The sequence below is a fragment of the Haliotis cracherodii genome, unplaced genomic scaffold (genome assembly GCF_022045235.1).
Source record: "Haliotis cracherodii isolate W230 unplaced genomic scaffold, xgHalCrac1.p SCAF_19, whole genome shotgun sequence".
Taxonomy (NCBI): domain Eukaryota; kingdom Metazoa; phylum Mollusca; class Gastropoda; order Lepetellida; family Haliotidae; genus Haliotis; species Haliotis cracherodii.
In genome coordinates this window covers 17,641,713-17,669,433 of record NW_027266274.1, presented here as the reverse complement: position 1 = coordinate 17,669,433, position 27,721 = coordinate 17,641,713, and the positions used below count along the sequence as shown (strand labels likewise).

At 43.9% G+C, this 27,721-nt stretch overlaps 2 protein-coding genes across 3 annotated transcripts in view; one reads left to right on the top strand and one right to left on the bottom strand.

Moving 5' to 3' along the window:
* The window catches only part of LOC139467167 (kinesin-like protein KIF18A), a 29,912-nt gene extending 6,577 nt beyond the window's left edge, over window positions 1–23,335 (top strand). The window contains exons 5-19 of the mRNA XM_071248891.1: window positions 1,285–1,395; window positions 2,324–2,521; window positions 3,485–3,582; window positions 3,830–3,905; window positions 4,053–4,127; window positions 6,611–6,699; window positions 8,459–8,618; window positions 11,080–11,244; window positions 14,430–14,551; window positions 15,510–15,727; window positions 18,186–18,257; window positions 18,661–19,792; window positions 20,344–20,471; window positions 20,867–21,032; window positions 21,914–23,335. Coding sequence (XP_071104992.1) covers window positions 1,285–1,395; window positions 2,324–2,521; window positions 3,485–3,582; window positions 3,830–3,905; window positions 4,053–4,127; window positions 6,611–6,699; window positions 8,459–8,618; window positions 11,080–11,244; window positions 14,430–14,551; window positions 15,510–15,727; window positions 18,186–18,257; window positions 18,661–19,792; window positions 20,344–20,471; window positions 20,867–21,032; window positions 21,914–21,974 — 2,871 coding nt within the window. The 3' untranslated portion in view covers window positions 21,975–23,335. The remainder of the gene's footprint in view (window positions 1–1,284; window positions 1,396–2,323; window positions 2,522–3,484; window positions 3,583–3,829; window positions 3,906–4,052; window positions 4,128–6,610; window positions 6,700–8,458; window positions 8,619–11,079; window positions 11,245–14,429; window positions 14,552–15,509; window positions 15,728–18,185; window positions 18,258–18,660; window positions 19,793–20,343; window positions 20,472–20,866; window positions 21,033–21,913) is intronic.
* A 325-nt stretch (window positions 23,336–23,660) lies between these two features.
* LOC139467166 (centriolar satellite-associated tubulin polyglutamylase complex regulator 1-like) overlaps window positions 23,661–27,721 on the bottom strand; it is a 33,220-nt gene continuing 29,159 nt past the window's right edge. The window contains exon 9 of one of the 2 annotated variants that reach the window (XM_071248889.1): window positions 23,661–24,909. In XM_071248889.1, the coding sequence (XP_071104990.1) occupies window positions 24,666–24,909 (244 nt within the window). In that variant the 3' untranslated portion in view covers window positions 23,661–24,665. The remainder of the gene's footprint in view (window positions 24,910–27,721) is intronic. The other variant, XM_071248890.1, reaches the window with a different exon arrangement.

The window sequence follows — 27,721 nt, the reverse complement described above, 5'->3', positions numbered from 1 at the left end:
ATATGACACATGTTTGTGAGTTGCTGCGGATGTGACACACGTGTGTGAGTTGCTGCTGATGTGACACACGTGTGACAGTTTTCTGCTGATGTGACACACGTGTGAGAATTTCTGCTGATGTGACACGTATGAGAGTTTCTGCTGATGTGACACACGTGTGAGAGTTTCTGCTGATGTGACACGTGTGAGAGTTTCTGCTGGTGTGACCCACATGTGACAGTTTTCTGCTGATGTGACACACGTGTGAGAGTTGCTGATGTCATACATGCGAGAGTTGCTGCTGATGTGTCACACATGTGAGAATTTCTGCTGATGTGACCCCTTGTGTGACAGTTTCTGCTGATGTGACACACATGTGACAGTTTTCTGCTGATGTGACACACATGTGACAGTTTTCTGCTGATGTGACACATGTGTGACAGTTTTCTGCTGATATGACACATGTTTGTGAGTTGCTGCGGATGTGACACACGTGTGTGAGTTGCTGCTGATGTGACACACGTGTGACAGATTTCTGCTGATGTGACACACGTGTGAGAATTTCTGCTGATGTGACACGTATGAGAGTTTCTGCTGATGTGACACACATGTGAGAGTTTCTGCTGATGTGACACACGTGTGAGAGTTTCTGCTGATGTGACACACGTGTGAGAGTTTCTGCTGATGTGACACGTATGAGAGTTTCTGCTGATGTGACACACGTGTGAGAGTTTCTGCTGATGTGACACACGTGTGAGAGTTTCTGCTGATGTGACACACGTGTGAGAGTTTCTGCTGATGTGACACACGTGTGAGAGTTTCTGCTGATGTGACACACGTGTGAGAGTTGCTGCTGATGTGACACACGTGTGAGAGTTTCTGCTGATGTGACACACGTGTGAGAGTTTCTGCTGATGTGACACACGTGTGAGAGTTGCTGCTGATGTGAGACACGTGTGAGAGTTGCTGCTGATGTGACACACGTGTGAGAGTTGCTGCTGATGTGACACACGTGTGAGAGTTGCTGCTGATGTGACACACGTGTGAGAGTTTCTGCTGATGTGACACACGTGTGAGAGTTTCTGCTGATGTGACACACATGTGACAGTTTTCTGCTGATGTGACACATGTGTGACAGTTTTCTGCTGATATGACACATGTTTGTGAGTTGCTGCGGATGTGACACACGTGTGTGAGTTTCTGCTGATGTGACACACGTGTGAGAGTTTCTGCTGATGTGACACACGTGTGAGAGTTTCTGCTGATGTGACACACGTGTGAGAGTTGCTGCTGTTCTGCTTGCAGCCGAAGAATGCAGAAGAGCTCCTGTACATGCTCCAGTTCGGCAACAAGAACCGATCCCAGCACCCGACTGATGCCAACGCTGAGTCGTCACGGTCTCACGCTGTCTTCCAGGTAACTGCACTTCACTATCTTTGGGCATACCACATTCACCCTGGGGAACTTGACAATGCATGTCTACATGTAAAATATACAATGTAGAATACTGTCAATTAAACTTTCGGGATTTGTAAGGTAGCATGGGGTTCTTATGAAGATTACTTTCGGACAGGTCTTGGAGTTGTTCAGTGGACCCTTGATAGAATGGGACGTTTAATAAGCCAAATATGGAAGGTGTGCTTGCCACGAAGAGACAGGGTGTCCTGGGCATGGTCCTTGAGAGAAGTGTATTATACATGCAAGTGTATAATGTTTAGCAAGTCTAGATTACTGCAGTATCTGAAAATGAAGAGTCTTTGGGCTACTTTTTATGATATTATATAACTATAATTTTACAACTGTTTTTTTCTGTGAAGTGTGTTCATTTCAGAGACTGGACGTTAGTCTATCTGGGATTCTGACGGGGATATTTCCTGTTATTTGTAGCCACCATCAAGTGCGATATATTAATACACCGGCAAGAATGTGTAGTAAGACATGAAGTCACAAACCATTAGAATTATATAAATTGAAAATGAACAAGGAAGAAGCAAAAGGATGCTGGTAGATTGCTGGAGCATGTGATATACACAACAAGCAGTAATGTGAAGATACACTACGTCATCACTTCCGTGGTCACTTGCATGGGCGCTGTGAGATGGTATTATCCACACAACTAGTTGGACAATCTTCTTCAGCTGGACCTCACACAGCTTTGTCTTTCTGTAAAAACTTGCAGTAGATGCATTTAGGAGTAATGCAGGATAAGTATAAAAGTGTAAAAATATATTTAGATTTTACTACGTTTAACTTTTGCATTTTTTCCATTTGACATGTTTCAAGAACAACTCTCTATGTTTAATTTGTTTAAATTATTTTTTTCTTAATCTTCTTCTTTGTGCAGGTATTTGTGCGACAGAAAGACCGCACCGCTAACATATCTGCTGAGGTGAAGGTGGCCAAGATGTGTTTAGTTGACCTGGCAGGGTCCGAAAGGGCCACAGTCACCAAGAACCGAGGGGCTAGATTCAGAGAGGGAGCCAACATCAACAGATCTCTCCTGGCACTTGGCAATGTCATCAATGCTCTCGCGGAGAACAAGGTTAGCCCTAGATGTGGCATAAACTTGAACATTTTAGGATTGATTTTCTCACTGTCCATCTTAACCATGGTAATGTAAATCAATGTAAATGCTTCTGTGACAGTTAATAATTTATTTAATATCAATATTCATACATTTTTATCTGTACAGTATCGACATAAATATGTTATTGATGCATTGATATTGCGATATACGATGACATCCTTGGGTAGTCAGTCCATTCACCGAATAGCAGGATTAAAGGAACTTTCACTTGCTGTGTAAAGGACTGGCAGCTAAGTGTGAGTATCAGTTTTTTTTGTGTACTGGATTCGACCCGTGAAGATCCGAGGTAGAAAAGGTCTTCAGCAATCCATTCTTGCCGTAAAAGGTGACTACACTTGTCGTAAGAGATGACTAACTGGATTGGGTGGTCAGGCTCGTTGACTTGGTTGATGCATGTCATCGTATCCCAATTGCGTGGATCGATGCTCATGATGCTGGATTGTCTGGCCCAGACTCGATTAATTACGTCATATAGCTGGCATATTGCTGAGTGCAGCGTTAAACAACAAACAAACAAACAAAAGTACTGGATTCCATCATACTGGACCACATTCACAGATGCTCTCATCATCAACCACTGGTTTTCGTGCTCCAGCCTTGACTTGCATACTAACTCGGTTATGTCAGAAATTGAGTGTACCCATCTTCCTGAGGCAGGGGAATTAACTGACTGAAAAGGTCCAGTTTCCACCATTGCCGAACTAGGCTGGAATTGAGGGTCTTGATTATAGCGCCACCAGCTATGTCCCTTCTATGACTCTCCTACTGACCAGTCAGATTCCTCCACTGGAGAAGGTCGGGAAGATGAGTGCTCAATATCATGTTCAGAAAAAATGAACTGGGTTCCTCCACTTTGAACGTCATTCATTCTCTGTTACTGACAAGTGAACCTCACTGTTTATAACATATGCGTTTCAGAACAAGGGCCACATTCCGTACCGAGACAGCAAGTTGACCCGGCTCCTGAAGGACTCGCTGGGAGGCAACTGTCGAACTGTCATGATTGCAGCAGTCAGGTAGGGAGGACACCCCCACTGTCTTACAGCAGTCATGTAGGGAGTAAACCCCCACCCACCCCACTGTCTTGCGGCAGTCAGGTAGGGAGAACGACCCACCCCACCCCCCAGTCAAAATATTAGTTATATACAAGTTGTCAGGAGTAATTGTATTGTTGCCAAATGAAAAGTTTTATGTGAATATGAGTGGCCTGAACGTGACAGAGACTCTAGTTGTTTTACTGACATCCTGTTCCTGTTGTCTTAGTCCTTCCAGCATGTCGTATGAAGACACCTACAACACCCTCAAGTATGCCGACAGGGCCAAGCACATCCGGGCCATGGTGAGTAGACCACAGGAACAACATACTTCCTGTAGATTTTCTTTAATTTGGGGAAATATGAATTGTTGTTGAAACATTGGGTCATCAAGTCCACCCCCCCACCCACTCTCACTCACTCGATCACTTATATGTCTGTCTGTTTCCCAGCTGAAGAAGAACATCCTCAATGTGGACTTCCACGTGTCCCGGTACGGCCAGATTGTGGAGGACTTGCGGAAAGAGGTGAGATCAGCCAGTACCTGCATTCATATAGAGTCGCCTCCCTTAGCTGTAACAGGATCCAATGATTATGGCCTGTCCCCATTGTGATCCTTATGGCCTGTCCCCATTGTGATCCTTATGGCCTGTCCCCATTGTGATCCTTGTCATGTCAGAACCACAACCGTATTTCACCAAAGTGAACATCTATGACCTGACCTCCCAAATGAAAGTGTCCTGCAGTGATGTTGCAGATGTTGCTGATGTTGCACTGATGTGTTCATAGAAGCAGAGATTCATTGATTCAGCTTTATTGAATGTGCACAGAAATTCTGTATCATACCTATACACATGATTATATATATATGAGACTGCTGTCGGAAGCGAAAGAATACACGCTGGTCAAGTAACAAATTTGGTGCTTCGCGAAAAGAACTGTCTCGATTGACGGGTTGAATGAGAAATTTACAGTTTATAACGAGACATTTCAAGAGAATAACAAACGACATGAAGCGATATTTACTCCATAAAAGACCACCCGTCATTATTTTGCCTTCTCAATGTGACACTAACGTAAAGAAGTTGTCAACAGTTTGTAAACGGGCCAGACTCTTACGGTAAAGGGGGACAATTTGAGGGGAGGTCACTGTATTATGACAATAGTTCTGTCAAAAGGGTTATGTTCACTGCAATGAACAACTTTCTCAACTTCAAAAAACTCACACTGAAGTATACAATAAACATGTTTACTTTGACCCTGTGAGGCAGGTGTGGTGTGACACAGCAAGTGTTATGGTTCTGGTAGTCCTATATAGCAAGTGTTATTGTTCTGGTAGTCCTATATAGCAAGTGTTATTGTTCTGGTAGTCTGATATAGCAAGTGTTATGGTTCTGGTTGTCCGATAAAGCAAGTGTTATTGTTCTGGTTATCCGATATAGCATGTGTTATGGTTCTGGTTGTCCGATATAGCAAGTGTTATGGTTCTGGTTGTCTGATAAAGCAAGTGTTATTGTTCTGGTTATCCGATATAGCAAGTGTTATTGTTCTGGTTATCCGATATAGCAAGTGTTATTGTTCTGGTTGTCCGATATAGCAAGTGTTATTGTTCTGGTTGTCCGATATAGCATGTGTTATGGTTCTGGTTGTCCGATATAGCAAGTGTTATTGTTCTGGTTGTCCGATATAGCAAGTGTTATGGTTCTGGTTGTCCGATATAGCATGTGTTATGGTTCTGGTAGTCCTATATAGCATGTGTTATGGTTCTGGTTATCCGATATAGCAAGTGTTATTGTTCTGGTTATCCGATATAGCAAGTGTTATTGTTCTGGTTATCCGATATAGCATGTGTTATTGTTCTGGTTATCCGATATAGCAAGTGTTATTGTTCTGGTTATCCGATATAGCATGTGTTATGGTTCTGGTTATCTGATATAGCAAGTGTTATTGTTCTGGTTATCCGATATAGCACGTGTTATTGTTCTGGTTGTCTGATATAGCAAGTGTTATGGTTCTGGTTATCCGATATAGCAAGTGTTATTGTTCTGGTTATCCGATATAGCAAGTGTTATTGTTCTGGTTATCCGATATAGCAAGTGTTATGGTTCTGGTTGTCTGATATAGCAAGTGTTATTGTTCTGGTTGTCTGATATAGCAAGTGTTATGGTTCTGGTTGTCTGATATAGCAAGTGTTATTGTTCTGGTTATCCGATATAGCAAGTGTTATTGTTCTGGTTATCCGATATAGCAAGTGTTATTGTTCTGGTTATCCGATATAGCATGTGTTATTGTTCTGGTTATCCGATATAGCAAGTGTTATTGTTCTGGTTATCCGATATAGCAAGTGTTATGGTTCTGGCTGTCCGATAAAGCAAGTGTTATTGTTCTGGTTGTCCGATATAGCATGTGTTATGGTTCTGGTTGTCCGATATAGCAAGTGTTATTGTTCTGGTTATCCGATATAGCATGTGTTATGGTTCTGGCTGTCCGATAAAGCAAGTGTTATTGTTCTGGTTGTCCGATATAGCATGTGTTATGGTTCTGGTTGTCCGATATAGCAAGTGTTATTGTTCTGGTTGTCCGATATAGCATGTGTTATGGTTCTGGTTATCCGATATAGCAAGTGTTATTGTTCTGGTTGTCCGATATAGCAAGTGTTATGGTTCTGGTTATCCGATATAGCAAGTGTTATTGTTCTGGTTGTCCGATAAAGCAAGTGTTATTGTCCTGGTTGTCCGATATAGCAAGTGTTATGGTTCTGGTTATCCGATATAGCAAGTGTTATTGTTCTGGCTGTCCGATAAAGCAAGTGTTATTGTTCTCGTTGTCCGATATAGCAAGTGTTATGGTTATGGTTGTCCGATATAGCAAGTGTTATGGTTCTGGTTGTCCGATATAGCAAGTGTTATGGTTCTGGTTGTCCGATATAGCAAGTGTTATGGTTCTGGTTGTCCGATATAGCAAGTGTTATAGTTGTATAGTAATCATGTTCTCTGTCTTCTACTCACAGATCGGAGAGTTGAAGTCACGACTTCAGCTGTATGATGAGGGGAAGATGGGGTCATCACGGCGACAGTCAGCTGTCAGTGAAGAACAAAGGTGAACATTTAGTTGATGCCATGTTTATTTTTAAGTTTTTGTATTTGCAAATGGGGCGGTGGGGTAGCCTAGTGGTTAAAGCGTTTGCTCGTCACGCAGAAGACCCGGGTTCGATTCCCGACATGGGTACAATGCATGAAGCCCATTTCTGGTGTCCCCCACCATGATATTGCTGGAATATTGCTAAAAGCAGCGTAAAACCATACTCACTCACTCACTGCATTTGCAAATATCAACCACACAGAAATTACATATGACTCTCTTTATTCAACTACGATTACCACACTGGCTATCAACAGTCATCCTAACAGATAGCATAGGATTCTAACAAGAGGTTGGAAGATGTAAAGTGGCAGCAATCAGTCACTGAAATTTCCTTTCCATACACAGCGGCAGTATCACCTACATTAAACATATCTTGCAAAATAAACAATTATTGAATTAATGAAGTAACCATTGAATTGTACCCTGTGGTTTTGTTACACACAGCTTACACCCAAGCTGGTGGTCTGTACAGCTGCTGGGTGTACAGCTGTTGGTCTGTACAGCTGGTGGTCTATACAACTGATGGTCCATACAGCTGGTGGTCTGTACAGCTGATGGCTTTACAGCTGATGGTCTGTAGAGCTGTTGGTTTGTACAGCTAGTGGTCTGTACAGCTAGTGGTCTATACAACTGATGGTCTGTACAGCTGTTGGTCTGTACAGCTGATGGTCTGTACAGCTGATAGTCTGTACAGCTGGTGGTCAGTACAGCTCATGGTCAGTACAGCTGGTGGTCTATTCAACTGATAGTCTGTACAGCTGGTGGTCTATACAACTGATAGTCTGTACAGCTGGTGGTCAGTACAGCTCATGGTCAGTACAGCTGGTGGTCAGTACAGATCATGGTCAGTACAGCTGGTGGTCAGTACAGCTCATGGTCAGTACAGCTGGTGGCCAGTACAGCTCATGGTCAGTACAGCTGGTGGTCTATACAACTGATAGTCAGTACAGCTGGTGGTCTATACAACTGATAGTCTGTACAGCTGGTGGTCAGTACAGCTCATGGTCAGTACAGCTGGTGGTCTATACAACTGATAGTCTGTACAGCTGGTGGTCAGTACAGCTGGTGGTCTATACAACTGATAGTCTGTACAGCTGGTGGTCAGTACAGCTCATGGTCAGTACAGCTGGTGGCCAGTACAGCTCATGGTCAGTACAGCTGGTGGTCTATACAACTGATAGTCAGTACAGCTGGTGGTTAGTACAGCTCATGGTCAGTACAGCTGGTGGCCAGTACAGCTCATGGTCAGTACAGCTGGTGGTCTATACAACTGATAGTCTGTACAGCTGATGGTCTATACAACTGATAGTCTGTACAGCTGGTGGTCTATACAACTGATAGTCTGTACAGCTGGTGGTCAGTACAGCTCATGGTCAGTACAGCTGGTGGTCAGTACAGCTCATGGTCAGTACAGCTGGTGGTCTATACAACTGATAGTCTGTACAGCTGATGGTCTATACAACTGATAGTCTGTACAGCTGGTGGTCTGTACAGCTGATGGTCTGTACAGCTAGTGGCTTTACAGCTGATGGTCTGTGGGTGAACAGCTGATGGATGTTCAGCTGATCTTTTCAGCTGGAGGAACTTACCTAAAGATGTTCGTCTGTAGCATTGAGGACATTTAGTAAATTCTTTGTTGATGGTATAAATGAAGTACACTACCGACAGAGCTAAAATGTGTGAGATGTTGAGCAGTATCTTGTCCCTTCCACAGACTGAGCGCGATCCTGGAGAACATCTTCGAGGCTCGTTTGGACGTGCGTCGAGAGCAGCTGCAGGTGGAGTGTGTGTATCGGGACCTGCTGTGGAAGATTGGCCGCAAACAGAGATGTCTTCATCGACTCCGTGTCATCTCGAGCGCTGCTCAGGGACAGGTGGGTGGTTGTACAATGACAGGATGTGGTTGTACAATGACGGGATGTGGTTGTACTATGACGGGATGTGGTTGTACAATGACGGGATGTGGTTGTACAATGACGGGATGTGGTTGTACAATGACTGGATGTGGTTGTACAATGACTGGATGTGGTTGTACTATGACTGGATGTGGTTGTACAATGACTGGATGTGGTTGTACAATGACTGGATGTGGTTGTACTATGACTGGATGTGGTTGTACAATGACTGGATGTGGTTGTACTATGACTGGATGTGGTTGTACAATGACTGGATGTGGTTGTACAATGACGGGATGTGGTTGTACAATGACTGGATGTGGTTGTACAATGACGGGATGTGGTTGTACTATGACTTGATGTGGTTGTACAATGACAGGATGTGGTTGTACAATGACGGGATGTGGTTGTACTATGACTGGATGTGGTTGTACAATGACAGGATGTGGTTGTACAATGACGGGATGTGGTTGTACAATGACTGGATGTGGTTGTACAATGACGGGATGTGGTTGTACAATGACGGGATGTGGTTGTACAATGACTGGATGTGGTTGTACAATGACGGGATGTGGTTGTACAATGACTGGATGTGGTTGTACTATGACTGGATGTGGTTGTACAATGACTGGATGTGGTTGTACAATGACTGGATGTGGTTGTACTATGACTGGATGTGGTTGTACAATGACTGGATGTGGTTGTACTATGACTTGATGTGGTTGTACAATGACTGGATGTGGTTGTACAATGACGGGATGTGGTTGTACAATGACTGGATGTGGTTGTACAATGACTGGATGTGGTTGTACTATGACTGGATGTGGTTGTACAATGACTGGATGTGGTTGTACAATGACTGGATGTGGTTGTACAATGACTGGATGTGGTTGTACAATGACTGGAAGTGGTTGTACAATGACTGGATGTGGTTGTACTATGACTGGATGTGGTTGTACAATGACTGGATGTGGTTGTACTATGACTGGATGTGGTTGTACAATGACGGGATGTGGTTGTACAATGACTGGATGTGGTTGTACAATGACTGGATGTGGTTGTACAATGACTGGAAGTGGTTGTACAATGACTGGATGTGGTTGTACAATGACTGGATGTGGTTGTACTATGACGGGATATGGTTGTACAGTGACTGGATGTGGTTGTACAATGACTGGATATGGTTGTACATTGACTGGATGTGGTTGTCACTAGGTACAAAGATGCCTACAGTAGACTTTATCATACCTCCATGTCAGAATGATGAGATCTGATTGCTTCACATGACCTTGACACTATACTGTGTATCCTGCCTTGGAGGGAAATACATTTCTCAGAGGGTTCATAAATCCTTTATACCTGCGACGAGCAAGTGCACATGGATTTCTGAGAGGGAGAATAAATCCCTTACACCCTGCTTCGAACCAAAAAGCTGCACGCTATTTCTGAGTAAATGAAAGTCATGTGACATAGCACAAGTTAACCTCAGCTCAACCAAACAGCTGTTTTCTATCAATTTTGAAATTTGTTTTAATTATTTTACAGTCATATCAAAACATGTCGGTTGGATAAATTTGTTTGCAGCAGAATAAAAATGGGCTCATGGGACGCATGAGAAAACCATGTACCTCTTGTGATCCTACCACAACTAATAATGTATGCTTGTCATAAGAATTGACTGAAAATACTAGTTTGGTCGGTTTCGGTCACTTGATTGATAGCACGTCATTGTGCCTGATGGTAGTGATTCTGGTGGCCACGTTAAACAACATTCAATCACTCATTCAGTCACTTCACTTAGGTGGCACACAACATGTCTTAAAGTGCCTGCTGTAGAAGCTTGGCTATACACCTGAAGGTGTTGCTGATGGTCAGTTGTACACCTGAAGGTGTAGCTGATGGTCAGATGTACAACTGAAGGTGTTGCTGATGGTCAGATGTACACCTGAAGGTGTTGCTGATGGTCAGTTGTACACCTGAAGGTGTTGCTGATGGTCAGATGTACACCTGAAGGTGTTGCTGATGGTCAGATGTACACCTGAAGGTGTTGCTGATGGTCAGATGTACACCTGAAGGTGTAGCTGATGGTCAGATGTACACCTGAAAGTGTTGCTGATGGTCAGATGTACACCTGAAGGTGTTGCTGATGGTCAGATGTACACCTGAAGGTGTTGTTGATGGTCAGATGTACACCTGAAAGTGTTGCTGATGGTCAAATGTACACCTGAAAGTGTTGCTGATGGTCAGTTGTACACCTGAAGATGTTGCTGATGGTCAGATGTACACCTGAAGATATTGCTGATGGTCAGATGTACACCTGACATATGTATCTGAAGGTTGTAGGTGTGTGAGCGAGTGGAGCGCAGCCTCAAGTCCCTCCAGGCAAGATGGAGGGTTGCTGCTTGTATGTACACCTGACATGAGTATCTGATGGTTGTAGGTGTGTGAGCGAGTGGAGCGCAGCCTCAAGTCCCTCCAGGGCAAGATGGAGGCAGTGACCAGGAAGCGAGATGCAGCTGAAGTGAAGCTGGCCGCCAATCAGGACTGGCTGAACCGGGTCCACTCCGAGATGTGCCTGGCGGGAGGAGACAATGCGGTGCCAGAGGTAAGTTCCATGCTGCACCCTCATCTACCTGCCCTCCGCCCTGACCATCACTGTAGTCTGTAGGTTCCCATGCTGCATCCTCATCTACCTGCCCTCAGTCCTGACCATCACTGTAGTCTGTAGGTTCCCATGCTGCACCCTCATCTACCTGCCCTCCGCCCTGACCATCACTGTAGTCTGTAGGTTCCCATGCTGCATCCTCATCTACCTGCCCTCAGTCCTGACCATCACTGTAGTCTGTAGGTTCCCATGCTGCACCCTCATCTACCTGCCCTCCGCCCTGACCATCACTGTAGTCTGTAGGTTCCCATGCTGCATCCTCATCTACCTGCCCTCAGTCCTGACCATCACTGTAGTCTGTAGGTTCCCATGCTGCACCCTCATCTACCTGCCCTCCGCCCTGACCATCACTGTAGTCTGTAGGTTCCCATGCTGCATCCTCATCTACCTGCCCTCAGTCCTGACCATCACTGTAGTCTGTAGGTTCCCATGCTGCACCCTCATCTACCTGCCCTCCGCCCTGACCATCACTGTAGTCTGTAGGTTCCCATGCTGCATCCTCATCTACCTGCCCTCAGTCCTGACCATCACTGTAGTCTGTAGGTTCCCATGCAGCATCCTCATCTACCTGCCCTCAGTCCTGACCATCACTGTAGTCTGTAGGTTCCCATGCTGCATCCTCATCTACCTGCCCTCCGTCCCGACCATCACTGTAGACTGTATACATCTTTTTGTTTGCGCATGTACTGTCTGATGATGTCCTGTACAATTGTCTGCTGTCTGATGGTGTCCTGTACAATTGTCTGCTGTTTGATAGTGTCCTGTACCATGTTCTGCTGTCTGATGGTGTCCTGTACAATTGTCTGCTGTCTGGTGGTGTCCTGTACAGTGTTCTGCTGTCTGGTGGTGTCCTGTACAGTGTTCTGCTGTTTGATGATGTCCTGTACCATGTTCTGCTGTCTGGTGGTGTCCTGTACAATTGTCTGCTGTCTGATTGTGTTCTGTACCATGTTCTGCTGTCTGATGGTGTCCTGTACCATGTTCTGCTGTCTGGTGGTGTCCTGTACAATGTTCTGCTGTCTGATAGTGTCCTGTACAATGTTCTGCTGTCTGATGATGTCCTGTACAATGTTCTGCTGTCTGATGGTGTCCTGTACAATGTTCTGCTGTCTGATGATGTCCTGTACAATGTTCTGCTGTCTGATGATGTCCTGTACAATTGTCTGCTGTCTGATGGTGTCCTGTACAATTGTCTGCTGTCTGGTGGTGTCCTGTACAATTGTCTGCTGTCTGGTGGTGTTGTGTACCATGTTCTGCTGTCTGATGATGTCCTGTACAATTGTCTGCTGTCTGATGGTGTCCTGTACCATGTTCTGCTGTCTGGTGGTGTCCTGTACAATTGGCTTCTGTCTGATGATGTTCTGTACCATGTTCTGCTGTCTGATGGTGTCCTGTACCATGTTCTGCTGTCTGATGGTGTCCTGTACCATGTTCTGCTGTCTGATGGTGTCCTGTACCATGTTCTGCTGTCTGGTGGTGTCCTGTACAGTGTTCTGCTGTCTGATGGTGTCCTGTACCATGTTCTGCTGTCTGGTGGTGTCCTGTACAGTGTTCTGCTGTCTGATGGTGTCCTGTACAATGTTCTGCTGTCTGATGATGTCCTGTACAATTGTCTGCAGTCTGATGGTGTCCTGTACAATTGTCTGCTGTCTGATAGTGTCCTGTACCATGTTCTGCTGTCTGATGGTGTCCTGTACAATGTTCTGCTGTCTGGTGGTGTCCTGTACAGTGTTCTGCTGTCTGATGATGTCCTGTACAATTGTCTTCTGTCTGGTGGTGTCCTGTACAATTGTCATCTGTCTGGTGGTGTCCTGTACAATTGTCTGCTGTCTGGTGGTGTCCTGTACAATTGTCTGCTGTCTGATAGTGTCCTGTACCATGTTCTGCTGTCTGATGGTGTCCTGTACAATGTTCTGCTGTCTGGTGGTGTTCTGTACCATGTTCTACTGTCTGGTGGTGTCCTGTACAATTGTCTTCTGTCTGATGATGTTCTGTACCATGTTCTGCTGTCTGATGGTGTCCTGTACCATGTTCTGCTGTCTGATGGTGTCCTGTACCATGTTCTGCTGTCTGGTGGTGTCCTGTACAGTGTTCTGCTGTCTGATGGTGTCCTGTACAATGTTCTGCTGTCTGATGATGTCCTGTACAATTGTCTGCTGTCTGATGGTGTCCTGTACAATTGTCTGCTGTCTGATAGTGTCCTGTACCATGTTCTGCTGTCTGATGGTGTCCTGTACAATGTTCTGCTGTCTGGTGGTGTCCTGTACAGTGTTCTGCTGTCTGATGATGTCCTGTACAATTGTCTTCTGTCTGGTGGTGTCCTGTACAATTGTCATCTGTCTGGTGGTGTCCTGTACAATTGTCTGCTGTCTGGTGGTGTCCTGTACAATTGTCTGCTGTCTGATAGTGTCCTGTACCATGTTCTGCTGTCTGATGGTGTCCTGTACAATGTTCTACTGTCTGATAGTGTCCTGTACAATGTTCTGCTGTCTGATGGTGTTCTGTACCATGTTCTGCTGTCTGATAGTGTCCTGTACAATTGTCTGCTGTCTGATAGTGTCCTGTACCATGTTCTGCTGTCTGATGGTGTCTGTACCATGTTCTGCTGTCTGGTGGTGTCCTGTAGAATTGTCTGCTGTCTGATAGTGTTCTGTACCATGTTCTTCTGTCTGATAGTGTCCTGTACAATTGTCTGCTGTCTGATAGTGTCCTGTACCATGTTCTGCTGTCTGATGGTGTCTGTACCATGTTCTGCTGTCTGGTGGTATCCTGTACAATTGTCTGCTGTCTGATAGTGTTCTGTACCATGTTCTGCTGTCTGATAGTGTCCTGTACAATTGTCTGCTGTCTGATAGTGTCCTGTACCATGTTCTGCTGTCTGATAGTGTCCTGTACAATTGTCTGCTGTCTGATAGTGTCCTGTACAATTGTCTGCTGTCTGATGGTGTCCTGTACCATGTTCTGCTGTCTGATAGTGTCCTGCACAATGTTCTGCTGTTTGATGGTGTCTGTACCATGTTCTGCTGCCTGATGGTGTCCTGTACCATGTTCTGTTGCTTGATGGTGTTGTGTACAATGTTCTGCTGTCTGATAGTGTCCTGTACAATGTTCTGCTTTGTTTCTAGCTGCTGTCTGTGAGTCTGAGGATGCACAACCTGGAGGTGGAGGTGCGGGATGGCAGACATCACACCAAGCACCTGCAGAAGTTGATACGCTCGCAGGAGAAGGAAACAACCGCCACCGACCGGTAGGTGTACACGCAATAGTAATAATCATAATAAATGATAAGTTTGTTATTTCTATAATGCTATTCCTCATATCTCATGCCCACAGCACACTCACTTACAGTTACAACCCTGGTCGACTATCAATGTGCAACATGCATTCTTAGCTACCTGGGGAGTATACAACCCCCGTTGCCTGTTGGGCAGTAGAAGGTTCTGTATACACATACACACAGGGTAAGAGCTGTCCATGCCAAACCGGATGTTGGTATTGTACCACCAAAAGTAAAGTAAGAAATATTGAACTGAACTGAGTGTTGTATAATGATTGTGGTCAGGAAGCCCTTCGGTCCATGATATAAGTTGGATCTAGTTCAAATTGTTATGTAAAAGGGCTAAAAACCTGCCTAAACCATGCCCCATGTGCTTGGGCGAAATCACAATTTTTATTGTAAAGTCATTGCAGTCGTTACCTACCAACATCCGGTTCGACATGGACAGCGCTCACCCCCTTGTGATATATGTCCATGCCTTGAGGACCGCTGGTCACTTTGCAGGGTTTGACATGGACAGCGCTCACCTCCTGTGACATATGTCCATGCCTTAAGGACCGCTGGTCAATTTGCAGGGTTTGACATGGACAGCGCTCACCCCATGTGACATATATCCATGCCTTGAGGACCGCTGGTCACTTTGCAGGGTTTGACATGGACAGCGCTCACCCCGTGTGACATATGTCCATGCCTTGAGGACCGCTGGTCACTTTGCAGCTATTCAACAGGCATGAATTAATTCTCTCTGAAGCACAGATTTGACAGGCAATCTGAGCCCTCAAATAACTGGTCCAGCACCAACAGTAACATACCATCAAGACATTCAGAACAAACAACCCAACAGCCTCTGTAAACCCTGCCCTTGTATCTGAGGTCTCCATGATGTTATTGATAATACTTGTCTTAATGTTATGTTTCTCCCCCCTAGACTGGTGGCAAACCTACTTGCTCTCGTACGCAAGCAACACTTTATCCTGAAGGGTCACAACCTTGCGACATCTGACCTCCTGGAGGAGTTTGATGTGATATCTCAGTCCGTGGATGGTCGAGAGGTGACGTGGGAGGATGAAACGGCCGGTGATGGCACCGGTGTTCCCATCAACGACATCATCTCCCTCCCGCTGCTCCCATCGGTGTTAGATGTGGGTGAGTCAGCACAGTCCACAATGTTACAGTATGAGGAGAAAAGCATTGACTGTATTGCAGAATGGTACAATCTCATTAAAGTCAGATCTTAGTTCTCGCTACCGCTAAACAAAGATCTGAGGACATCCCCTTACGGGTGATGTCAGATCGACCTTGTGCGAACTTTGACCGACCAATTGAATGACCAATCAGAAGGCAGCTTTCTCATGCTTTACGGCACTAATTTCAAATTGGCGTCTACGCTTCGAAACATATTTTGACAAATTCTCAATTGCAAATTTGAAATCTGAACAAAAGAACATTCTGGAATGGCTAATAGATGGGCTCGATTTTATGGATTCAGTTGTTAAACCCGTAACTATCGTTCGGAATAAAGTTTTCGAGGTTGCATGATAAGAAATCACATTCCGACTGTCACTTTCATAATCTTGTAAGCGACGCTCTGATTGGTCGGATGAAAGGTCGTTCTGACGTGACCCCTAATGGGATGTCTTCAGATCTTTGTTTAGCGGTAGCGAGAACTAAGGTCTGATTTTAATGAGATTGAGAATAGTATCACTCCCAACTCCAAACTTGTCACCTCTTGAGGAGAGGGGTGAAATGATACATCGGTGCACCGGTGCATCATGGGTATCATGCAATGATACGATACACAATATGTTATTTTCTCTATCGATACAAGATGATACACTTGTTAAAATATAACTTGTTTAATCACCCCCAAACCCTATCCCAGATTTTTAAAAGTCTAATATTGCAACATGTGATATTTACTTTTCAAGTTCACCACTAAAATAGGGGCTATGAACATGAATCTACAGGTAGCTTTTTTTTTACGTATTGTATCTTGAACTATGTATCGTGATATGTATTGTATCATGAACTATGTAGTGTGATTGTATGGTATCGTGAACTATGTATCGTGATATGTATTGTATCATGAACTATGTAGTGTGATTGTATGGTATCGTGAACTATGTATCGTGATATGTATTGTATCATGAACTATGTAGTGTGATTGTATGGTATCGTGAACTATGTATCGTGATATGTATTGTATCATGAACTATGTAGTGTGATTGTATGGTATCGTGAACTATGCATCGTGATATGTATTGTATCATGAACTATGTAGTGTGATTGTATTGTATCATGAACTATGTAGTGTGATTGTATTGTATCATGAACTATGTAGTGTGATTGTATTGTATCGTGAACTATGTATCGTGATATGTATTGTATCTTGAACTATACATCGTGATATGTATTGTATCGTGAACTATGTATCGTGATATGTATTGTATCATGAACTATGTAGTGTGATTGTATTGTATCGTGAACTATGTATCGTGATATGTATTGTATCGTGAACTATGTATTGTAATATGTATTGTATCGTGAACTATGTATCGTGAAATTTATGGTATCGTGAACTATGTATTGTAATATGTATGGTATCGTGAACTATGTATCGTGAAATTTATGGTATCGTGAACTATGTATTGTAATATGTATTGTATCGTGAACTATGTATCGTGAAAAGTATGGTATCGTGAACTATGTATCGTGAAATGTATTGTATCGTGAACTATGTATCGTGATATGTATGGTATCGTGAACTATGTATTGTAATATGTATTGTATCGTGAACTATGTATCGTGAAAAGTATGGTATCGTGAACTATGTATCGTGAAATGTATTGTATCGTGAACTATGTATCGTGATATGTATGGTATCGTGAACTATGTATCGTGAAAAGTATGGTATCGTGAACTATGTATCGTGAAATGTATGGTATCGTGAACTATGTATCGTGATATGTATTGTATCGTGAACTATGTATCGTGATATGTATGGTATCGTGAACTATGTATCGTGAAATGTATGGTATCATGAACTATGTATCGTGATATGTATTGTATCGTGAACTATGTATCGTGAAAAGTATGGTATCATGAACTATGTATCGTGATATGTATTGTATCGTGAACTATGTATCGTGAAATGTATGGTATCGTGAACTATGTATCGTGATATGTATTGTATCGTGAACTATGTATCGTGAAATGTATGGTATCGTGAACTATGTATCGTGAAATGTATGGTATCGTGAACTATGTATCGTGATATGTATTGTATCGTGAACTATGTATCGTGAAATGTATGGTATCGTGAACTATGTATCGTGATATGTATTGTATCGTGAACTATGTATCGTGAAATGTATTGTATCGTGAACTATGTATCGTGAACTATGTATCGTGAACTATGTATCGTGATATGTATTGTATCGTGAACTATGTATCGTGACATGTATTGTATCGTGAACTATGTATCGTGATATGTATTGTAAAATGAGCTTTGCCTCGTGACCTTGCTTGTCACATCATGAATTGTATGTTAATAACACAGCTGTTTTTTTATCTTTGGTCCTATTTTACCATCCTCTTGCTTCAGATGGCTCTGGCAGTCACACGGGACACAGACACGCGGGACACAGACACACGTCAGGGGAACTGGCCAACAGCGGTGGGTGCATGTATCTGCATGTCTACCTGGAGTACAACTATAGTGTCACTGGGTGCTATGTCCTTGTGGTGTCACAGGGTGCTATGTCCTTGTAGTGTCACAGGGTGCTATGTCCTTGTGGTGTCACAGGGTGCTATGTCCTTCTAGTGTCATGGGGTGCTATGTCCCTACAATGTCACTGGGTGCTATGTCCTTGTGGTGTCACAGGGTGCTACTTCCTTGTAGTGTCAGTGGATGTTATGCCCCTACAATGTCACAAGTAGCTATGTTCCTACATCCCACGGGGTGCTATGTTTTATTGTGTCACACGTTGCTGGGGTCCGTTTAGTTTATTGAGGCTTTGTGAAAGTCCTGTTTCCATGTAAAACAGATGGTGTTACATCCTTCTCTCTGTGTATTGCAGGGGGAGCCCAGAGGGTGATGTCTGGCCAGTCTACAGTGAGCACAGCAGCAGCAGCAGCAGCAGCAGCAGCAGCAGCAGCAGCCCGGGTGGTGGACGGGCCCCCACACTGTGCTCCCGGCTCTCTACCTTCACATCCCTCACTCACTACAGAGGCTGACCCCAGCATGACCTCGCAGTCTGTCAATGCTGGTCACACTCCCGCATTTAAGAAGTTTGCCACTCAGCATACAGACCCCAGTGCACCTCCATCAGCGTCAGGGCAGTGGCCGCGACTGAATGATACCTTCGCCCGGAACCCGGTCACAGGGCCAACTGGAGAACAGGGTGAGCGCTGTTCCCCAACTGCTTCTGTCAACTCCGACAACATGGATGGAACGTTCACACTGGAACCATCACACATACCCAGCCTTGTGCAGTCAGATGTGTGTGCTGCAAGGTCAGAAGCTGTTTCTTCCTCCAAACCTAGTCTAACGTCTAGCTCACAGCCATCACAGATATCCCCTAGAACATCATATGTGCCGAAGATTGACTTTGAGTACGTGTGTCAGAGCCCACTGAGTCGGAGTACTGTGGTCAGGCAGACTGTGGACTCGCTGGACCAGAGCAGCCCCTTCCGGAGGACATCGTGTCTCCCAAGGAAACCCTCCCCTGTCCCCACCCTCTGTGCATCCCCCATCCCTGTGCCCCCATCTGTGCAGGCCTATCTGAGCTCCCAACCCTCGGGGCCGTCAGAACCTCAGGTCAGTGCCGTCCTACAGACACAGGGCTCCACTCAGTGTAACACGGCCACAAGGAGTAACCCTGTCAATCTGAAAGGTTCCAGCACAATAACAAAATGTCAGACCAATCTTCATGGTTCAGCCACGATCACCAAATCCCAGGTGTGTCTCAGTGGTTCCAGCACGGTGACCAAGAGTACCCCGGGCCAACACGCGGACAAGGAAAACGAAGATCACAGGAAGAACAGTGTGGTTCGGTCCATCACATTCGGCGGGGAGTGCCAGCAGACCCCAGACAGGCCGGAGATGAAGAGTTATGCTGATGTGCTGAAGACTCCATCACCGGTGAGGCTGAGGCTGAAGACCCTTGACAGCAACACACCTGTGTCGTCACCATACCTCCCTAGTGCCAGGTGAGCTATGTTAGTTGTCATTAATACATCATTGTCTTCCTCATAACCTCTGATTGAAAGGCAAGTTAGGTTGTCATTAACACGGCTATACCAGCTCATTGCCAGGTGAGCTATGTTGTTTGTCATTAATATACCCGTGTTTCTGTACCAGACACTGGCCAGGTGAGCTATATTTTGTGACATTAATACACGTGTCTCTCCGCAGCAGCTAATAAGCAGGTAAGCTATACACGCTGTCTCACAGCTGATTGTCAGGTGAGCTATGTCATTTGTCATTAACACAACTGCTCTGTGCAATCCGATTGCCAGGTAAGCTATTTTGGTTGTCATTAATATGTCTGTCCCCGTACCAGCCAATTGCCAGGTGAGCTATGTTGGTTTTCATTGACATGCCTGGATCCATAAATTCATTGAGTTAATGATAAGACAGTGTGGATGATCAACTTCATTATCACATTCCACCACCATTATGAATACAGTTGTGTTCAATCCTTCACACACTCACTGACCCCTCACTCAGTGATATTCATTCCCTTGATTTGTTCCCCCAGTTGCAGAAGCGTGCCAGGGTACATTCCGCCAGAGAGTGGGGTGTACAAGGCAACACACAAGTCTGAGGAAACGGCTCGGAACCTGAGTCAGTTTGGTCTGCCGTCAGTGGCCAACAGGTCTGCTCCAAGTAAGTATTATTTTTTCTTTTTCGGTTGTTTAATGCTGCACTCAGCAATATTCCAGCTATATGACGGCGGTCTGTAAATAATTGAGTCTGGACCAGACAATAAGTTATTGACATCATGAGCATCGATCCACGCAATTGGGATACGACGACATACTTCAACCATGTCAGCGAGTCTGACCACCCGATCCCATTAGTTGCCTCTTACGACATGCATGCATTGCTGAAGACCTATTCTACTATGGATCTTCATGGGTCAGTAAGTAGGAGGGAAGCATTGTCTGCTGATAGAACTGAACATGCATGAGCAACTAGCTAGCATTGATATATTGTGTCTCCAGCATCACATGTCGAGTATCACTGTGTGTCTACATGTCAGTATACCCCTGGTTCTACAGGACTGTCCAAGCCCAGCTACATGAGGCCCACGAAGGCTGCCACTCAGAGGACTCGTCACCTGTTCGGCCGTGTGAAGGAGGAAGCCCCCCATTCTACCGCCGCCCCTCCACGTAGAGTGGCTGCCCCGGACACCCACATGCAGTCAACTACAGCCAACAAGTCGCTGTAAGTAACGGGTAACACCAGCAGCTGCCCCTATCTTTTCTTTTGTTTGCAGGACATTGTGTTTTTTAGATTACATGACAGAAAGTCTTGTGAGCTTACCTCATGGCTTGTTTGTCAGTCCTCCATCGTAAACCTCATCTCCTCAGAGAACACTGGACCGATGAAGCTGAAACTTCACATACTTCTGTTCAAGACGTTCAAATCAGATTTTCTATTGATGGACATTGTTCAACCATTTTGGTTCCAAAATGTAAGGAAATTTTGTAGGTGTAGTCAGTATTGGGGCTGAACATACTGGTTGTGGGATATTCTAAGTTGTGACTTCGATTTGATCTGTGCACTACTGGAATCTAGGGCTTCTAGGCCACTACGTGGCCATTTGTTGTCAGAGTGAAATGGAATGTGGTTTTTAGTGTTGATTTTTTTGGTGATATTATCAATGTTGACCTCTATTTGATCTTTGCACTTTAACCATGCTCCAAAAATCCCACTGTAACCATCCTTTCCTCAGAAACCAGTGAATTGCGAAGCGTGTGTCACTATAGCAACAAGATCTGCAGTCAAATACTATTTGCAGGTTACACTGATGTTGTGAATTTTAATCCCGGATTTGCCCTGATCCTTGGTCTATCAACAGACGTTGATGGGTTTCACCGAGGTGTTGATGGGTTTCACCGAGGTGTTGATGGGTTTCACTGAGGTATAAATGGGTTTCACCAATGGGTTTCACCGAGGCGTTGATGTGTAAGATCTCCATCATGACACTTGTATCCACATTAACCTGTCATGCTGAGATCTAACTGAAATCTAACTGAAATAGTGTTAAAAGCAGAGATAAAGCTGCGTCAGTAACCACAGTGACGTTCTCCATCTGTTGGCAGGTCCCGGATGAGGAGCAAGTCCATGTCCAGTCTCAGTGGGCGTGGCAGGTGGCAGCACTAGCTGCATGACACCAGCATCAGAGGACCGACGGACCGACATCCATCAAGATTAACTTATCTTTCACTTCATTGTATCACGTCTGTATCCTATCACTGTTATGTGTGTATCATGTGTATCAGTTGACTATTTGTCTTTGTCATCATGGAATCGCTTGTATCTGTGAGGAGGTGATGGGCAGATTGCAATATCCAGTAGATGTCACTTTTCATTCTTTCACAGGTCCCTTTTCATTTCCTGCGGATTATATTAACAGTAACTCAACGACATCTCGGAAATTCCTGTTTGTAGTATCACAAAATCACTTCAGTTCCAGTATAATACACAATATGGCTGAAATATTGCCGATGTGATGTAAAGCATTAACTCACTCCAGTACAATAACAGAGTGATCCGTGCATGAATAGGTCTTCTGCAACCCATGCTTGCCATAAAAGGCGACTAACGGGATCAGGTGGTCAGGCTCGCTGACTTGGTTTATGCATGTCATTGTTTCCCAATTGCATGGATCAATGCTTATGATTTCAAACACTGGATTGACTGGTCTTGCTCGTTTATCTATAGACTGACGTCATACAGCTGGAATATTGCTGAGTGTTGTCGGTTATGACATTCCATGATGGATGTGAAGTGTTGGTGTATCCCTGGATGTAGGTTCTTGCTTCATCAGAGAGGCTCAACAGCATGCCAGTGGGTGTGGCCATGTGTCCTGCACGATCTCATGTCTCACGGACACCTGTTAGTTGCTCAGCCTTCACAGATCTCTGTACCTGTTCATTCCTTGTGTAAATACTAAAATACGTGCACTTAGAATTATGTGCGCTTTGAAAAACAGAAGTAGCTGTGAATAGCTGCAATACTGAGGATGTGTCGTCGAACCACACTCACACAACAGAAGGCTCAGAGTGGGTCATACCTTTGTCTCAAGCTGAAATTTATGTTTTTTTTTATATATATATATATTTTGTTTTTTTGAAATATCAACTCAGAAATAAGAATGTGTGAATGTATGTGACGAGTAAACTATGACAAGGTGAAGGTCTTTAGTGGAATCTGGATAAGAATGTGGATATTTAATGAAGTAGCTTCTGATTATTTATTAGTTTTGCATGGTAACCAACTGTCATTTTAAGAGACAGAAAGGTCATTCAATATCCTGTATATTAGCTACAACTCTTCTTAAACTGTTTCACAGCCTTTTGCAATGTATTCCACTCCCTGTGTACATTTAGGAGAAGGGAGACCCTCATTATTGTGGGGTTTCCATGTCCTTCAGTGTCTGAGGATTACCAGGACTCCCCAGCTGATGACTTGCATGTCAAAATGTGCTTGCGTCAAAAGTTTGCTTAAGGGTATTAGACCTACCTGCTGTTGCCTTAAAGAATAAATACAAACTATACAACCTTTGTGTTTGTCTTATATACATCTTCTAAGACTTGGAGAACACAAGTCCACTCCGTAACATGGATCACCGACTGCACAGTATTTTGTTTGTGGTTTAACGCCGCACTCAGCAATATTCCAGCGAGCCTGACTGGTTGACCCATCTGTAACATGATGCCACACATATGCGTGGAGCCATTCAATAGGAGACATGTTCAGCATAATTAAATACAAACTCCCTAAAGTAAATAAAATGTTGGTTGTCACACAGCTGCAGCATCACATACAACAAGTGTTAGGCTTAGACTAACTGTACTGTTTACAGGTGTCCATCTACTCATGCCATGTCTCCAGAAGCAGCTGATGACAACCAACTGTTTATTTCTCAGCCTCATCAATCAAAACCTTGGTACAGATGCTCAGTCATCGGTGTAAGCTGCATTATAACAACAAACAAAACACTTTCTAATCTGATATCCCTGAAGATCAGCCATTAGTTACCTGGAAAATACAACATTACACACACATATCACCAACAAACTTAAATAACAACACAGCATCAATGGCAAACTTTGGTCAATTTATCCTCAAAGATTGTAGTGACTGAGCTGACCCAGGACTATCATGATAAGATAATCAGTAAGTTTGAGATTTCCAGTAAAAAAACAAACCCTATCCTTTTGAGTGGATGTTCAGTTTTTAAAAGAAATTGGTATAAATTTACAATACATTTACAGCAAAGAAGAAGTCCTGACATCTTCCCATTAACTCACTATAAAAGTCCCATTTCCATCCTTGCCGAACAAGGCTGAAATTTCTAGGCTTGATTGTAGTGAAAATTACGAGCCATGTCCCTTCCATGTCCCTCCTATTGACCAATCAAATTCCATCTCTTACATCACTTGCATTTGCTTCAAACAAAATGGTGGTGTCTTTCAAGACGATCTGATCGCTAATCAAGATCTACCGGTATATTGTAATATAACAGGCCTTACCCGGCCTGTTTACGAACCAGATGTCTAGTTTGTTACGCAATTTTGATTGGCCTAAATGTAACCCCAGAATTCCAGCCTAGTTCAGCAAGGGTGGAAGCTGGACTTTTATAATCAGTTAACGAACTCCCTTGACACAGGAAGAAGAAGTCCAGATGAGGTATTGAGGATATTATGAGATTAGTTTTACTGTGGTCTTGAGCATCAGACAGATGGTTGTATATAAACACTCCAGAAGAGTCTGTTGGTCTGATGAATCAACAGACACATCAGCCAGAGGACAGGACAACCACACAGACAGACAATGCATCTGGGTCGTCTAGTTGGTGTCGGATGAGTCTGATGATGAATCAGTTTCAGAACTTGAGTCAGCCACGGATATGTCCCCCACTGATCGCTTCTGGTGTTTGACCAGGCCAATGGTTGACCTTGACCTGTGATTGGATGATGTGGAGGAACTGTGTGATAACCTTGACCCTGCTTCACGATGACTCACAGCCCCCGAAGACCGAGATTTGCTGCCTTTGTTTGATGAACTTGTGGGAGTCTTGATTGGAGGGATTCTAAAAACAGATACACAGGGACTATTCAAAATCATCACATTTTCGATAAAAACTTTCAAAATGAGACAACAGCTTTCTGAAAGCAAATCTTGAGAAAAAGACCTTCAAACTGTCCTCTCTTCATCATCATTCATCATTCATCATTCAATAATTCGTGGATAAAACAGTTTTCTTTCTACCTTATCTATCTGATATTTATAGAAACATGCAGTTATGATACTAACATACACAACTTACAAGAAAGTTCACTTCAAGGCCTTGGTGTCTAAACCATGCATTTGCATTAACTACTGTGACTATTATAATATTAAATATTAAACTGGAATATTAGATTTGGTTCTGAAACTCAGAGGATGGAAAGCTGAAGTAGACTCCTGTTTATCTTAACTTGGTCGTATTTGGGCAACATGTCCAAACAATCGGTGACAAACAGTGTGTTAGTTACATATTCACAGCATCTTGGGGTGAAGTAGATTCTTAGTGATTCTGCAGCAACTTTCTGGGTAACCATGACAACACGTACAGCCAATATTTGAGTGAGTTGGGTTTAACGCCGCTTTTAACAGTATCCCAGCTATATCACGTGTGTCAGCTTAATGTGCGAAACCCACGAGCACGAGTATGGTGCTGACAAACCTAGAAACATAATTGGGGCAAACCAGGATTCGAACCCACAATCATAGGTTTCTGGCGTGCCAAAGGGATGTAACTGCACAGTGAATCCCGGTGCCTTAAATGCCTGGGCCACCCATGTCCCCGTCAATATTGGAGGTTGAGGGTTAAATTCTGCAAGGTCCGAAACACTGGGTGCTGTCTCACCAAGCAATCAAGTGGTGAGCTGTGAGTGAGTTGTATGATGAGATAGGGACTTGGTTAAAGTGTTACTCTACGTATTGTTCACAATGTGCTGTATGATATCCTTGATATCCCACAGGATTCAAAATGAAATGAAACTGAGGTCAGCCTTGTCACATGTCCTATACTCTTATAAGCTTCTGACCAGTACATGGCCAGACTCGGAGCTGGGACGAGTCCAAATTTACTACCCAGGGTACCCACTGTAGGTCTCAAGAGTAGGTAGAAAATGTCCGACTGGGAAGAGTTTGACTGCAGCCCTGGCAAAACGTATTTTGATGCACATATAAAACAATCTGATCATGCATACGCTGAAGTTGACTGAAGCTTTATCATCATTCAAACATATAAAAGTCAGAAAGAATGGGTGCATAGTCAGAAAGAAATGAGAATATTAGTGACTTGTAGTTTAGCCATGGAGTTCTACATAATTTTTGTCATTAAACAGAATGTGACTAACCACGCACCTTGTCCTGTGGGTACCCGGGTCCTTCTCAGTACCCACACGACCCGAGTACCCGAGTTACCTGCCCAGCCCTACCTGACACTAACATTATCAGTATCAATCCAGCTCCTGAATACCATATGTGCCAGTTTGCTTCTTCCTGATTTCTGGATGTGTTTGTGATATATACTGATGCAAATAAATAAGGGAACACTTAGTTTAAGGCCCAGTGACATGATATGCTATCATTGGTTTTTGTCTGCCAAATAAAAGTTGGAAACAATGCACACAAACACAACTCAACATCTGATTCTGACATTTGTGTGTGAGCTATTTCAAATGTACTGACGGTAAAGTTTATTTCCCTATATTTTTCACTGTTCCCTTATTTGTTTCCATCAGTATATTGTCTTCAGTTCTACACAATAGCGACCTTGGTGACCCTGTGACCTTGGTGACCTCCGTGAGGCTACAGAGCAGGAAGGAGCTCCTGCATGTAGCATTGGAACGTGAGCAGGGAGTAGATGGAGATGCTGCTGTCGCTCCTCCACATCAACTGGTTGCCTGAACTGGAGTGTTGCAAGCCTTGCAGTATGAGATGTTTCTTTGTTTATTTGTTGTTTAATGCCGCACTCAGCAATATTCCAGCTATATGACAACGGTCTGTAAATAATCAAGTCTGGACCAGACAATCCAGTGACTGACATCTTGAGCATCGTTCCACGCAATTGGGATGCGATGACATGCATCAACCAAGTCAGCGATCCTGACCACCTGATCCTGTAAGTCGCATCTTACGACAAGTATGGGTTGCTGAAGACCTGTTCTATCCCGGATCTTCATGGGTTCAGGATGAGATGGAGAGATAGATTTACTAACATCAATGAATGTGAGAAGCAAAGAAACAAACTGCATACTGGGAAGAAAGAATAACTACAACATCAACACAGTGCTCTGCACTTTTCTGAAAATATCATGGAAATGTTTTAAAAAATGTAATAGTTTCACAAATGTTCTTACAATAAAGTTTCCTTACTGATTACTAGAATAATGAATAGAAATGTGACTAGATATATTTTCTAGAGGTTGACATCTTTGGTTCGACACGGCTAGAATACAGTGTAGCTCGATGAATGAGTTCTAGATTCTAACTGTTTTTGGACTCGTGACCCTGCAGAGCCTCCCCTTGCTGAGCCTCCCCCTGCTGAGGCTCATGCTCAGACTAACAGTCCTGGGATCGACCCGGTCACAGTCACTTAAATCATGAAAACACCACAAGTAACAGACGCGGGCATCTTGTCAGCTACAACTTGTTACACTAAGTACTACAACTATGGTGACAAGTTAGTGCTGGAGTGGAAGCTCACTAAATAAACAGCTACAAATATCTACAACTTACCTCAGTGACAACAACAACAGCAGTAAAACTTGGGGGAGTCAACATCCATGTGACCTTTGTCAGGGTCTGCAGTTTTATCAAGTTACAACTAAACAGCTCAACTCTTGCTGGGC